This window comes from Macadamia integrifolia, chromosome 9 (assembly GCF_013358625.1).
Source record: "Macadamia integrifolia cultivar HAES 741 chromosome 9, SCU_Mint_v3, whole genome shotgun sequence".
NCBI lineage: Eukaryota > Viridiplantae > Streptophyta > Magnoliopsida > Proteales > Proteaceae > Macadamia > Macadamia integrifolia.
This window is the reverse complement of record NC_056565.1, coordinates 9,823,859-9,839,136: the sequence shown is the minus strand read 5'-3', so window position 1 is coordinate 9,839,136 and position 15,278 is coordinate 9,823,859. Positions and strand designations below refer to the sequence as shown.

At 39.7% G+C, this 15,278-nt stretch overlaps 3 protein-coding genes across 3 annotated transcripts in view; 2 read left to right on the top strand and 1 right to left on the bottom strand.

The window, feature by feature from the left end:
- Positions 1-1,010: 1,010 nt before the first annotated feature.
- LOC122089494 (aspartyl protease family protein At5g10770-like) lies at positions 1,011-3,656 on the top strand. The gene is made up of 2 exons (XM_042659251.1): positions 1,011-1,104; positions 2,389-3,656. The coding sequence occupies exons 1-2, from the start codon at positions 1,011-1,013 to the stop codon at positions 3,654-3,656; spliced, it is 1,362 nt and encodes a 453-aa protein (XP_042515185.1).
- Positions 3,657-5,045: 1,389 nt separating this feature from the next.
- Positions 5,046-8,874, bottom strand: LOC122089493. Its single transcript, XM_042659250.1, has 6 exons — positions 8,622-8,874; positions 7,115-8,510; positions 6,840-7,012; positions 6,328-6,356; positions 5,938-6,186; positions 5,046-5,057 (listed from the first exon to the last, which is right to left on the bottom strand). Exons 1-6 carry the CDS (start codon positions 8,872-8,874, stop codon positions 5,046-5,048), a joined length of 2,112 nt encoding a protein of 703 aa, XP_042515184.1.
- Positions 8,875-12,794: 3,920 nt separating this feature from the next.
- The window catches only part of LOC122089492 (aspartyl protease family protein At5g10770-like), a 4,189-nt gene continuing 1,705 nt past the window's right edge, over positions 12,795-15,278 (top strand). The window contains exon 1 of the mRNA XM_042659249.1: positions 12,795-12,888. Within this exon, the coding sequence (XP_042515183.1) occupies positions 12,795-12,888 (94 nt within the window). The remainder of the gene's footprint in view (positions 12,889-15,278) is intronic.

The following is a 15,278-nucleotide window of genomic DNA, read 5'->3' as shown; positions in this document are numbered from 1 at the left end:
TTTTTTTTTTTAGTATATCTATCTCCTTATTTACCTTTTAATATCTCCATAATTGTTCATTCCCTCCCCATTCTCCATAATTCTCTCTATTTCTCTGTACACTCTCTCCCTTTCTCTTCCACATTTAGAGAGAGAGAGAGAGAATTATAGTGAGTTTATTATTATTATTATTATTATTATTATTATTATTATTATTAATTATAGAGAATTATAGTGAATTTATTATTATTATTATAGAGAGTTTTACTTCCTTTTTCTCCTCCACGTTTAGTGGGGGTTTTTTTTTTTTTTTGTATCTCTCTCCATATATACCTCTTTAATATCTCCATAATTGTTCTAGGAATTACTTACCTTTTCTACTACACATTGAGAGAGAGAGAGATATATAATTATTATTAGGAATTAGTTACCAAAGACAGTGAGAGGATGAGTAGGGTTTTTTTTTTTTTAGTATATCTCTTTCCATATTTACCTTTTTAATATCTCCATAATTGTTCATTCCCTCCCCATTCTCCATAATTCTCTCTATTTCTCTCTATATTCTCTCCCTTTCTCCTCCATGTTTAGAGTGAGAGAGAATTATAGTGAGTTCATTATTATTAATAATAATAATAGAGAATTATAGTGAATTTATTATTATTATTATTATTATTATTAATTATAGTGAATTATAGATAATTATAGTGAATTATATAATTATTATTTGTTTCATCTTCCATTTTGAGGGGTTTTATTGGTCATTTGGAAGTTTTTTTGGGTAGATGTCAATGATTTTTTGGTCTTTTTGAAAAAGTATACCAAAGAAGGGGAGTACGTACTTTTATATAGTAGTATGATATATATACATATATAGACCTTGAAGGATGGGTTATTGGAGAACTCAATACCCATCATCACCCATGTCCATGGTAAACTACTCTTCCTGCGTCCTTTTCCTTCTTTCAACTCTTCTTATTCATTTGTTTCTCTTTAGTTGTTTGGAGAAGGTGGATGCCCATAGATTCCAAGAAATGGCAGCGAAGAATCTTTCTCAACTCCTGACCTATCATGTCGTTTCACTCAGCTCCTTGATGCCAGCCTCAGTTTGTTCTACTCCTGCCCAAGGTGATTTCTCTAACTTTATATGTTAATGTCTGTATTGCTGAAGTGAATCTAGTGTGCTATGCATTGGTTGCAGCCTCCGCTTGTAGAGCAGGCGCCTGTTTGTAGTCTAGGGATCAACTCTTGTCACATGCATTTCGCCCCTCTCCTCGTGTGAGTGTGTGTGTGAGTAAAATCCCATTGGACAGTTCCTTATAATGCAATAATAACGAAAAAAAAAAAATTGTATGGGTGGAGAATCCATTCACCTCTCTCCACCTTTTTCCCATGCTGCAATTTTCATTCGTAAATGTGGATTAGACAGTAACTTTCCAATAGAAATTTCTTTTCTTATTCATTTGATTGCTAGAAAATTACTTTTATCGTAAAAAACCAGACCTTCTCTCTCTCTCTCTCTCTCTCTCTCTCTCTCTCTCTCTCTTCAAGTATTGATAGAAGGAAAAAGATCCTCTCCAATCGTCGGGACACCAAACTTGGCATCAGATAGTTGAGAGATGGGACATACACCCATGTGTTAGGGTGCGTCCAAGTCGTCTCAGTCGTCGCATGTCTAGTTGGGACCCAACTGGTTGGAGAGAAAACAAAGGGATAGTGGAATTTTTTAGCTCCTTGTCTTTCTTGGAATTTTTTCCATACCTGTGTGGAAAAGAATCTCCACATCTAAGACATCTGACTTTTTTGATTAATATGTGTGAGAGTGTTTTCGGCCTTTTACTAATAAGGGGTGGGATTTTTTCTTTTGAGGTACAATACAAAGGCCACCATGGTCATACAAGAGTGCAAGATCAACTGAGGGCCACACAAAGATCCATATAATGGGCCAGTAAAGGATTAAATAGGTCCACTTATTCAAATTACAAGTGTTTCTACTATTTTTATTTTAATTTTGTATATATAATCCTTTTATATTATTAATTACTATATAGAAAAATGGTGTAAACGGTCAAACACTTGCCCTTGGATTTACATTAATCTTCGTCAAAGAATATGCCTAATAAAGAATAAGAGTTTAATGATGACATAAGAGTCTAATCACATATCCACATCACTAGGAAAGATTTTTTCTACTCATAGGAATGATGGAAAACTATTGCCATTTCTTTTTTTCATGTTGTAATCTTTTATCTAATATTTTCTTAAGAGGCAGTCTTGGATTAAGGATATGACTATGACATATATGGATCAAAACCCCAGTCCATCAAATATCAGATACTTAATCAAGTTTCTCTCTCTAATATCTCAAACAATTATTAAATTAATTAACTAGGGCTACTTCAATTCTTTCAGGTTCCAAAAGCTTAAGCGGGCTACTGGAAGTAACTCACAAATATGGGCCTTGCTCACCACTCAAGCAAGGAAATGCAAAAATTCCTAGTCTTCGCCAGATTCTCATCGATGACCAAACCAGAGTCAACTCCATCCATTCCAAATTCTCCAACCAACAGTCACCAGTAGCAGGTTCTAAATTAAAACTTCCTGCCAACTCTGGCATATCCCTAGGGACTGGAGAATTCATTGTTAGGATTGGATTTGGAACACCAAAGAAAGATTTCACAGTAGTCTTCGATACAGGTAGTGATCTAACTTGGATCCAATGCCTACCATGCACCATCCAATGCTTTTTACAACAAGATCCCTACTTCAACCCTTCTGCTTCCTCCACCTATTCCAACATCCAATGTGGCTCCGCCGCATGCTCGCAAGTGAAATCGGCCACCGGCTACTCACCGTCCTGCACCACCGATTGCATCTACCAGGCAGCCTATAATGACGGCTCCACCACTGAAGGCTACTTTTCAACCGATACACTTACACTATCTTCCTCTGCTATATTCCCCAATTTCAAATTCGGGTGTGGTGAAAACAACCAAGCGCCTCTTTTATTGGGCTCTGCAGATGGATTACTAGGTCTCGGCCGTGATCCAATCTCTATAGTATCACAGACTGCTCAAAAGTATGGAAAGCTTTTCTCCTATTGTCTTCCATCCACAACCAGCTCCACTGGTTTTCTTACTTTCGGTAGCCAAGCTGGGGCTTCCTCTTCTTCTCTCCAATACACTCCACTACTAATAAATTCGGATCGCCCTGACTACTATTACATAACTATGACAGGTATAAGTGTTGAAGGGCAGTTACTTTCAATCCCAGAATCAGTTTTTAGAACTTCAGGAACCATTATAGACTCTGGAACTGTCATCAGTCGTTTGGCACCAACAGCCTATTCAGCTCTTCGGTTGGCATTTCGTCTAGCAATGTCCAAGTATCCCGCTACGGCGTCACCGTATTCACTATATGATACATGCTATGACTTTTCTGGATACACTAGTGTACAATTACCAAGCATAGTATTGCATTTAGGGGGAGGTACTGACTTGAATGTTGATGAGTCTGGGATTCTATATCATGCAACCTCATCTGTATATTGCTTGGCTTTTTCTGCAAACGATGCTGATACAGATCTGGGGATCCTTGGAAATAATCAACAGAAGAGATTTGAGGTGGTTTATAATGTGGCAGGAGGAAAGCTGGGATTTGGAGCTGGAGCTTGTAGCTAATGAGAACCAGCCTCAGCCTTTTTTAATATATATATATATATATATAATGTCCCTAGAAATTGAGCGATTGAGTGATTAACAATAAGATGAAGATAATGTAATGGGTTAATTCTCAATGGTAAGAAAACCAGAAAAAAAGCTGCTTCGTGGTTCAGACTTCAGAAATTGGAAGTTCAGGCGTATTGGACATGCATGCATGGTTTAGTAAAGTTTACATCTTATTTTTTATTTATTTAATTTCATATCCCTTCATTAAACTTCCAATCGGAGGGAGAAAACTTGTTAGGTTGTGAAACATTGGATTTCTTACTTCATTAGAGCCTCATGGTTGATCCTATCTAGGTCTAAAAACTAAAAATCGGACAACAGGTTGACCTACGTTGATCTATTGGAATTGGATTCTGAAAGAAGAAAGCAAAGATTTTCGGAAATCTATAGTTTTATAAATCTGTGATTTTTCAGAGTTTTTTATGCAAAAGAATTTTGAGTCTTGCGACAATTGGTAATTCTTTGATGTTCCTTAATTTTTTTCTTACTGGCCAAAAGAAAAAGGAAAAATTAATCAAACACGAAGATAAAAGAGAATTCATGGCCAAATCCAAAATAATCTATAGGAATCAGCATTAATGGTTTCAAGGTTTGTCAATTCGGCTCAATTGAATCTGATTTCTGAAACTAGGATACTTAGAAAATTCATAAACTTTAAAATTAGGGGTGTCAACTGGGTTGGGTTCAGTCGGGCCTAACCGGGCGTGACCACTTTCACCTACTGCACCGTGACACATGCTATGACTTGTCTGGATACAGTTCTGATCATGACATTGTACTCAAAAAATAGGTATGTAAAATCCAACAAAATCCACGAGAAGAAAAATTAAGAACACTTTTTTTCGCTAAAAAGTCATGTATATTAAAATGAAAGAAGAAAAAAGAAATATAGTACATCAGATGAGGAAGGGAGAAATACCCAACACTCACACTAAGAAGAGAGGGAGAAGCAGAAACTCCACCTTCGGCATTGCCATCAACAGAATTACGCAACTACCCAACTCCACCAAAAACAAAAATCCGGAAAGAGAATAAGATCCTAGGTGAATCTGAACCTAGGCCGGCCCGATGCATCCATGTCTAATTCCATTTGAACCAGAGTTGGCCAAATTGAAATCGGCTCTGACACTTCAAAACGAGCAGCTGACTTTGACAAAAAATCCGCCACTGAATTTGCTTCCCTATAGCAATGCGTTATTTTCCATTCCACATCCTCCAAATAAGAAATACAATTTATCCATCTTTGCCGAGCTATCCATGGACTTTGCCTCTTCTGAAAAATAGTCACAACTGCAACTGAATCACATTCTATCCAGAGCCGTTTCACATTATGCTGCTTAGCTAATTCAATCCCTATCATAAGCGCTAAAAATTCAGCCTCAAAATTTGTGCGAGTTCCTAGAAATTTTCTGAAATTTGCCACTACCTCTGCCTTTTCATTGCGAAGGATTCCCCCTGCTCCAGACTTCCCTGGATTACCAATAGAGCAACCATCCGAATTGATTTTTATCCAACCTGGATTAGGAGGGCACCAGAAAATAGTGAAGATTTCCCGAGGCCTTCTCCGCACCCCTGAAATACCCAATCTTCTTGCAGTGACAAGATCCGAAATTGAGATGGCTGCCCCTGAATGAACCAACTCTTGGCAGCTAATTTCTCTCTTCACTTGGCCTAAACAATGCTCTTTTGATTTTGAGATTCCTTCGAATTTTCTTCCATTCCTCTCCAACCAAGTAAAGTAAGGGATTAAAACAAAACCCTTCAGCCACACCCCTTTAAAGATGGTCTTCTTGGCCTGATCTTTCCACCAAGCTATCAAACTTTCAACTCCTTCAAATCCAGGCCACCTAAACCCAAAACAACAACAAAATTTCTGCCACATGAAAATTGCAAAAGAACATTCATACATGGTATGATTTATTGACTCTTCCGCTATGCCACAGAGAGTGCACTGAGATGGCAATGGAACCCCTCTCTTTTTCACATTATCATCTGTAGCTAGCTTATTTTTCAACATTCTCCATCCAAACACCGATTGGCGAGGCTGAAGATGAGAATTCCAAATCAATGAATACCACCCCACCTTTGGCGATTCCCGTCTTACTTTTTCCCAAGCCGATTTTATTGTAAAAACTCCAGATGAATTTAATTCCCAATGACAAATATCATCCAGATCTGAAATTATGATATCCTTGGCCTGATCAAAGATATTTTGAAAAAATTCAGAGCTCACCTGGGGAAAATTCCACTCATCTTGGCAAATGAAATCAGAAACCTTTGCCTGCATCGAATCAAAGATATCTAACTGCGAACCATACATCTCCTCAATAGACTTCTTTCCCAGCCAGCTATCTTTCCAAAAATTTATCCTCTGACCATTCCCAACAGTCCATTGCTCATGAGACTGTACCCACCGCCACACCTTTTTAAGACCAGGCCATATCGAAGAGGAAAGGTAGGTAGTTTTCAGCGAACCATCAATCTTCAGAAAACGGGCACGAAAGAAAACACTCATTAGAGAATTTCCATGTTTGATTTGCCATGCTAATTTGCACAGGCATGAAAAATTAACATCTCGCAACCTCCTAATGCCAAGACCGCCTTCCCTGGTAGGTTTACATACCTCATCCCACTTCACCACTATCTTCTTCCCTGTCTCCATGTCACCAGACCATATGAAGTTTCGCATCCACTTTTCTACTAATTTTATTGAGCTTCCTGGCCACCAATAAATCCCGAAATTATGAATTGGAATGCTTGAAATCACTGATTTAACCAGCTCCACCCTACCAGCCATGGAGAGAATCCGACCCTTCCATCCCGATAACCTCTTCTTGATTTTATCCATCAGCGGTAACATGTGGTCCCGTTGAACTCTCCCCTTGAAGATCTCCACACCTAAATATTTAGTAGGCTGCCTTGCAGATTGGATTCCCATAAAAGTACTTATAAAATGTTTCCTGTGAGGGGCAACCTTTCCAAAGAACAAACTACTTTTTTCTAGATTAAATATCTGGCCAGAGAATGCCTGATATTTATCAAGAAAAGCCTTAAGATTTTTGACAAACTGAGCAGATGCATTAATGAAAATGAAAATGTCATCAGCAAACAATAAATGGGAGGGAGTTAACACACCTCGAGGCCCAGGAAGAGACTTTATCAAACCATTCTGAACCATGCTTCTAAGACCTCTACAGAGAACCTCTTCTGCCAGAATAAATAAAAAGGGAGACAAAGGATCTCCTTGTCGGAGACCTCTACCAACCCCAAAGAACCCCACCGGGCCACCGTTCACCAAAATTGATACTCTGGAGGATAGAAGAAGGTTGTGAATCCAAGAAATCCACCTAGATGAGAACCCAAATTTGCACAGAACTGCAAAGAGGAATTCCCAAGCTAGAGAGTCATACGCCTTTTGAACATCGAGCTTCAGTCCCATTCCACCACCCCTAACTGAAGAATGCATCAAATTTGACAGTTCTGAGGCGAGGCTGATATTTGCTGAAATTATTTTACCCTGCTGGAAAGCGCCTTGCTCTTCCGAAATCAATTTAGGCAAAACAACAAGTAATCTTGAAGATAGAATTTTTGATATCACTTTGCAGTAAAAATTCCCCATACATATAGGTCGAAACCTATCTAGAGAGGCCGCCCCCTCAACTTTGGGGATCAAGGAAATAAAGCAGTTATTTATTCCTTTAGGAAGCCGCCCTTCCTCAAAGAATTTTTTCACTGCCCTGCAAAAATCACCCTCAACAATAGTCCAACATCGCCTGAAGAAACTACCTGGGAACCCATCAGGACCTGGAGAGCTAACAGGATCTAAATCCCAAACAGCTTGTTTTATTTCGTCCCCACTCGGGACAATCTCCAATCCTGCCACGTCCTCCTCCTCCAACACTCTGGGAATATTATCAAGAAGGTCATTATGAACCGTGATTTCATCAGCCTCATGAAATTTCTCAAAAAAATCAGAGACATAAGACGATATTCCCTGTTGGTCTGAAACCCAAGTTCCATCTTCCTTTTTTAGGGAGGTGATCTGATTTTTCAACCTCCTAAGCTTCACGGAGAGATGAAAAATTTTCGAGTTACAATCTCCATTTTTCATCCATCTCAGTTTAGCTTTTTCAGCCCACAACTTCTCGTACATTTGGTTGGCCTTCAATAATACTGTTTTTGCATCTGCCTCTCTGTTAAATAATTCATCATTCATCCCAGCCACCTCTATCATATCTTGAACCTTCTTTAATTCCAGCTTTGCTTTATCGACCTCATCATTCAGATTAGGAAAATTGGCCCTCGCCCAAACCTTTAAATTCTCCTTGACCTGCTTTAATTTTTGTGCCAGAACGAAAATTGGATTACCCCCTATCGAAGTTTTCCAAGCTTCCTCAACCACAGAGATAAATTGATCATTTTCCATCCAAAAGCTATGGAATCTAAAGGGGATATTTGTAGGTCTTTGAACATCATCAGAGACAACAATTAAAGGGGCATGATCTGATACCGAAGACAACAAAACACGCTGCTTCACATTTCTAAACACCTCTATCCACTTCCCATTACAAAAACTCCGATCCAACACTGCAACTGCATGACCCCTTCGACGATTAGTAGTCCAAGTGAATTTCTTTCCCTGAGAAGGGATAGAAAGCAATTCACACGCATCAACCATTGCCTGGAATTCAGCAGCTGATCCAAGATTAAACTTACCAGGACCTCTTTTCTCATGCGAGAACAGGGTTGCATTGAAATCCCCCATCACAGACCACGGAACCAAAGCTGATATCGACAACTCCAAATCTAACCACAATTGCCTACGCATAATTTTAAAAGAACTTGCATGTACAAAAGAAATACCCACTTTACTACCTGGCCAATCAAAGATGACTGATATATATTGATCAGACATACCTGCAACAACTGGTCTCGAAACCCCCAACTTCCATATAATCCATAAATTTGGGACTTTGTCATCCCGAAAATTTGGAATGAAATCCACCGCATACCCCAACCGACTAAAGAAAATAACAGAAAATTTACATACCTGAACCATGGGTTCAGCCAAGCATAACACATCCGGGGCATGCTCCTTCACCAGTAGACGTAAAGCGCACAACCCTGCTGCCTTCCTAACACCCCGAATGTTCCAATACAGAATCTTCATGAATTACTTCTTAGAGAATTGATTTTTATCAGACTTTTTAGCCTGACTACCTGTTTTCTTTCTTTGCTTTCCACCCTCAATCATACCTCCGGCCTCCTTCTCCCGAGCCACTGCCACCGTATCCATTCTTATAATTTCTGAATGCACAATAGAGACTGTTCCCCTTGAACATTCCACCCTGGGCAAAGAAGAAACCACATGATCCTCACCAGGGTCTTCAACAACTGGCTGCATAGCACTGGCCATGGCAACACCACGTCCAGGTCCTTGACCCCCACCGAGCCTTCTATTACGAGAAGGATACCTCCCCTCCGGAACAGCAACCTCGCCCACAGGAGTAAGCCCCATTCTGGGTTCATTCCCCCCCAATGGATCCACTGGCGGATCACCAGGAACTCCATGGAGCGGGTTCTCAGTTGGGTTTGGATCAGAATCAACATCCGATCCCTCATCCATTCGAAATACGTCTCCTTCCTTAGGTTGAATATTAGAAATCTCTCCTTCCTTATTTATAGGATTAGAATCAGACTCTAATTCTATAACCGTCCCTGACACAAAGCCTTCCTTAATTCCATAATTTTCATCTCCGTTGGACTCCTTTCCTAAAACGTTTGAGACAGGGTTGGAAGGATTCAAAATTATTTGAATATCTCCCCCAGCCTTGGACGAATTTGAATTAGGAGAGATTTGATCTTGAATAGGATCAAAATTATTCTGCTGATGTGGCAAAGATCTTCCCCTAGAAAGAGACTCTCTCACCGAGTTACTCCCTCCTGAGTTGACTCCATCTTCAACATATACCGCCCCTGGAACCTTTGCTAATTTATCAGCCGCACATTGCTTTTCATCATCCAATCTTTTCAGCCTACACTTGGAAATCAGATGTCCGACTCGTTTACAGTATCCACAACGCTCCACATTATCTTCATACACCACCTTTTGACAGAAACCATACACCTGAGATGTACCTGGTTCTAATCTTTCCACCTGTACTTCCTCCACCCTCTCTGCCAAGTCAGAGATATCTACCTCCACCAGCACTCTCGCAAAGAAGCCAAGAATGCCTTGTCTTGTTCGTCTGTCTAGGGACACAGGGCGCCCTACTGCCTTTGCAATAGACAATAACACATTTTCGTGCCAGTATTCAAGCGGGAGATCAGGAAACCGTATCCATACCAGCTTTGTGAGAAGTTGCTTCTCGTGAATATTAAAATCAGGTTTCCAATGTTGAAATCGAATGACCTGATCACCAATCCTAAGGGGAGACCTTCGCCACACCGCTGCCTTGTCGCCCTCGCACTGAAATTGAAAAATTACATAACCTTTTCCCAATGGATGCATTAGCACCCCTTGACTGAGGTTCCATTTTTCCCGAGCCTCTGCTCTCAAACCATCCAAAGAGATCAATCGGAAGTTAACCCTACCGATTAAGGCAAAACGAAAATTTTGTCTCTTCGATTCATAGTCTCTCTGCGGGATCATTACTCGTCTTTTACTCCCTACCTGAATCGGCTCTGGGAGAGTGTCAATGGCAGGCCAAGACGAAAAACCCAAGGCTTTTGCATATGTATGTCGCTGGCCTGCATCCTTGTGCCTTTCATCCTCTGGAGGACCATCTGGACCACGATCCAGAGACTCCCGAGCTCCATCATCGTCATCCTCCACAGCCAGAGCTCCATTCTCCCCTGAATCGCCAGACACTCTCTCTCCTCCAAAATGCATTATCTAGTGACCTGACGAAGACAGAAAGAGAGGCTGGACTGATCGGAGTTCTTCAGATCCAGAGAAATCAGCAAGGGCTGGACCAGTTTCAGTGTTCGGTGTGTTGGATCTGATCGGAGTTCCGTGAAGCTAATTCAGTGGAGAAGAGTTTTCAGATCTGGATCTGATTATCAGTAGATCGGAAGCAGAAGAAGCTCCAAAGCAAAGCGAGATCTCAGCTCCAAAGCAAAGCTTCCCTTCCGACTCCCCTTCCTCCGTCTCTCTCTCAGCTCCTTCCTCCGTCTCTCTCTCAGCTCCTTCCGAGATCTCAGCTCCAAAGCAAAGCGAGATGCTCCTTCCTCCGTCTCTCTCTCCAAAGCCAGTCTCTATTACTTTCCCTTCTAACAAGCACCTGGCAGTCGAGAAATTGGATAATCCGACTGCAACTGCTGTTGTCTGTGCCTGAGATCGATGACTGTTGCCGATGCCTGAGATCGAGATCTGCTTCGATCGACTGCTACTGTCGTAGGAACCTCTACGATGACTGTTGTCGATGCCTGAGATCGAGATCTGCTTCGACTGCCTGAGATCGAGATCTGCTTCGATCGACTGCCTGAGATCGAGATCTCAGCTCCAAAGCAAAGCGAGATGCTCCTTCCTCCGTCTCTCTCTCCAAAGCCAGTCAAGGTCCTCTCCTCCTCACCTTCCTTAATCCGACTGCAACTGCTGTTGTCTGTGCCTGAGATCGATGACTGTTGCCGATGCCTGAGATCGAGATCTGCTTCGATCGACTGCTACTGTCGTAGGAACCTCTACGATGACTGTTGTCGATGCCTGAGATCGAGATCTGCTTCGACTGCCTGAGATCGAGATCTGCTTCGATCGACTGCCTGAGATCGAGATCTCAGCTCCAAAGCAAAGCGAGATGCTCCTTCCTCCGTCTCTCTCTCCAAAGCCAGTCAAGGTCCTCTCCTCCTCTCTCACATGTCATACTAACCTTCTACTAGTAACCAAAAATCTTTTTTTCCTTGGCGCAGACTGCGCCGGTGGTTGTGTTTGGGTCCAATGCTACGAAGGATCGCAGGACAACCTTTTACAAGGGTCGGGAAGGCTATGTAATATATTTTTTATTCAATCGCTACTCAAAGGACTTGATTTTATATTTTTAAATGCTAAAGTCTCACCTCTATTTATAATAAAAATGAATTTCAACTAAGAGAAAAGAATTAAGGGAGTGTTAAAATTGAAGGAAGAAATGAGACTGAAAGAGGAAATGATAAAGATCTCTTAAAACTAGTAAAGCATAATTGTCTTTAGGGGCTCTAGAAGAGAAGGCTATGTAATATCTTTTAGAAAGTGAAGATATTAAAAACCATATAAGAGATAATTAAAGTGTTTTCCAAACTGAATAAATAAATAAATGACAATATAAATATGAAATTCCCTTTTGTAATTAAAACTATTTTTGGAATTATTTTGAATCTTCATTTGTTTTAAAATATTGTTGTAAAACCAACTTCCTGATCTATAGATTGAATCGGACTCTACAGCTGTTGTTTTGTGTCCAGTTAAAAAATCCCTTTTTTTTTTCCAGGATTGAAAATTCTTATCTCAATCTTTTATTCTTTTGACTGAAAAATTTTCCACTGCTTAAGGGTAAACTAATTCAATTGCAGATTGGTCGGCAAAATCTGCAACTAATTAAGGGGTTTCTTCTCTTCCATTGTCTCCCTCCATCAAGTTGAAAGAATTATCCCTCCATCAAGGTCCCTACAAGGTCTCAAGACTTGACTCCTCTTAATTCATCAGCCAAAATCACATTTTGTCTTACAAGCTCAGAGATGATTACAACTATAACCACTATGACATGTTTGTTAGGGTACCAAAAAAAATTTCTACCAACAAAAAAAAAAAAAAAAAAAAAAGTACCAAAATAATCTCTTGTTTTCCATAATTAACAATAATATGAGTTACACCATCTTTGTAGATTAACAACTAAGCTCCTTCTTCCCTCTTCCTTCTCCCTCTATATATAGATAGACCTTGAAGGTTGGGTTATTCCCAATAGCAATTGGTGTGAGAACCCAATCCCTATCATCAAAAATATGGCCATAATAAACTACTCTTCCTGCTTCTTTTTCCTTCTTCTTTCAACTGTTCTTATTCCTTTGCTTCTCCTTAGTTGTTCAGAGAAGGTAGAGGCCTATAGATTCGAAGAAATGGCTGTGGCGAATCTTCATCAACACCAGACCCACCATGTCGTTTCAGTCAGCTCCTTGATGCCAGCCGCAGTTTGTTCTACTCCTGCCCAAGGTGATTTCTCTCAACTTTATATGTTTGTGTTTGTACTGGTGGAATTTATTCACCACTCTTTACCTTTTTCCCATGCTGCAAATTTCGTTCATACAAGTCTCTGTCATGTGGATTAATAGCTAATTGAGCTTACTTATTCATTTGATAGTTAGAAAATTGTTTTTGAATATAAAAAAATTGGACTTTTTCCGTCCATACCTTCTTGTCATTCTTCACATCCATTTTGGTCAAAACCAATACTTATTTCACTTTCTTTTGAACTTCATTCCCATGATTAAGACGATACTACTTGATTCTACCACCTCCCCCTCCAAAAAAAAAAAAAGAAGAAGATACTACTTGATACCTACGAGGGAATGGTGCGCTGGTTTTCCTTGGACTCAAATCCTCTGTGGTGAGTGGTGAGTGGTGAATGGTGAGTGGCAGTGAGGATCTAACAGTTGAGAGGGCCCTGGCATGCACCCCAATCATTGGATCCTCACTGCCGCTCAGTGCCTCCCCGCAGAGGATTTTTGTATGTTTCCCCTCTCTCTCCCTCTCTGATGCAGGTCTAGAATGGAAAACAAAATGGACTCGATCTCGTTCAAATCGAATGACAAAACAATAGATGGGAAGAACGACTGTAATTTAAATTATTCCAAAACTGCTCTCCTTACATTCCCATTACAAGGGATTAGGAAACAACTAACAAGGACAAAAAAAAATATAGGTCTCATAAAGAAAGCAACAAATACTTAAATAATAACACAACCATGCACTTAACCTCCATTCTTAATTCTCACTAATAAAAAGCCAACTGAAATAGAAACTCAGCAATTTAGGCATTTATGTATATCATTGTTCTAGTGATTTACTAAGAACCCGTGATCCCATGCTCCGCATCAATCATCAACAACCAGCACATGCATCCACTCAGTTCAGTCATGTTTCTTGCGCCAATGAAGCCTCCTATAAGATCTTCAATATCTCCAACCGATTGCACTAGCCAAGAGGATTCCCAATTGATTATGGAAATATTGCTTTGGCCCTTCTGATTTTGGAAATAATATATTGCCACCTTCTCCTATTTGGAATACTGAACCATATTGATTGATGGCATCAGTTAAGAGGATCTTATTTATTTCTATTTTGGAAGGAGATTGATATGGAAATCATACAAAATTCGTCCAACCTCTAGTAATCAATCTCCTATTAGGATGATAACCTATATGAAAAATTATGAACCCATGTCACTTGTCATATTTAAGAGCTTACTATGTTGAAGAAGATCCACATTCCATGATCTAGTTTAGAGATCACGTTGAATTCACTATTTTGGAAAGTGCCTAATAGCCTCAACGTTTTTCTTACTTAACTAAATAGGAAAGCTATTGACTGTGAGACCAACATTGAAGGACCATTGATAGGATCCTATATGAAGAATATTTAATATTCTTTCTTAAGCAAGAGTTGACCTTGGGAATCATAATCAAAGTACCAAGATGTTAGGACGATTTGTGATGGAGAGCCCACCTAGCTGGACGTGCTTAGATGAGCATCTACACAAAGGGACGAATTTTGGGAAAGAAGCACAAGTCTGGCCGATTTTTACAGGAGTCCTTAATTTTCATTTTTGCTTAATTTATATTAGGATAATTTGTGCCTGGGAGCCAATTTTGATTGTAGCCACCTTGTGCAATTAGTTCATTTTTCTTTCATTTTTAATTTTAATCATATCATAACTTAGATTAAGGTTTCAATTGATTTTTATTTTATTATAAATTGTAAGAGCTTTGATCATTGTAGGACGGTGAAGAATGAATTAGAATTTATTTTGTTAATTAGACACTCTTGGTGTATAAACTGAAACCACGGAGTTTTACTACAACCTTGAAGAGTTGTAGCTTTCTCCGCCATCTATTGTTCCTTGAAGGGTACAATAGTTGGTGTTGTTCCTTGCATTTTTCTTTCTCTTATGTCCATGTTCATCAGTTGCATGCCTAGAAAAGTGTCTTGTGTCCTGAGTTGCATCTCTCTCTCTCTCTCTCTTTTTCTTTCTTTTTGGGTATTGATAGAAAGATGAAAGCTGGGTGGTGGAATTTTAGCTTGTCTTTTTTGGACCAATTTTTTCTATAACCGTGTGGAAAGGAATCTCCACGTCTAAGACATCTAACCTTTTGGATTAATGTGGAGAAGAGTATTTTTGGTCCTGTACTAATAAGAGGTGGGATTTTTTTGGTACAGTACAAGGGCCACTATGGCCATAAAGGAGTACAAGACCACTCAGGGCCAGACAAATTAAGATTCACATAAGTGTGCCAGAAAGGGGTCCAATAGCCCCACTTATTCAAATTACAACCATTGGTACTATCAATAATTTCTATATAAAGATTGGACATTCCTTTTTTTGT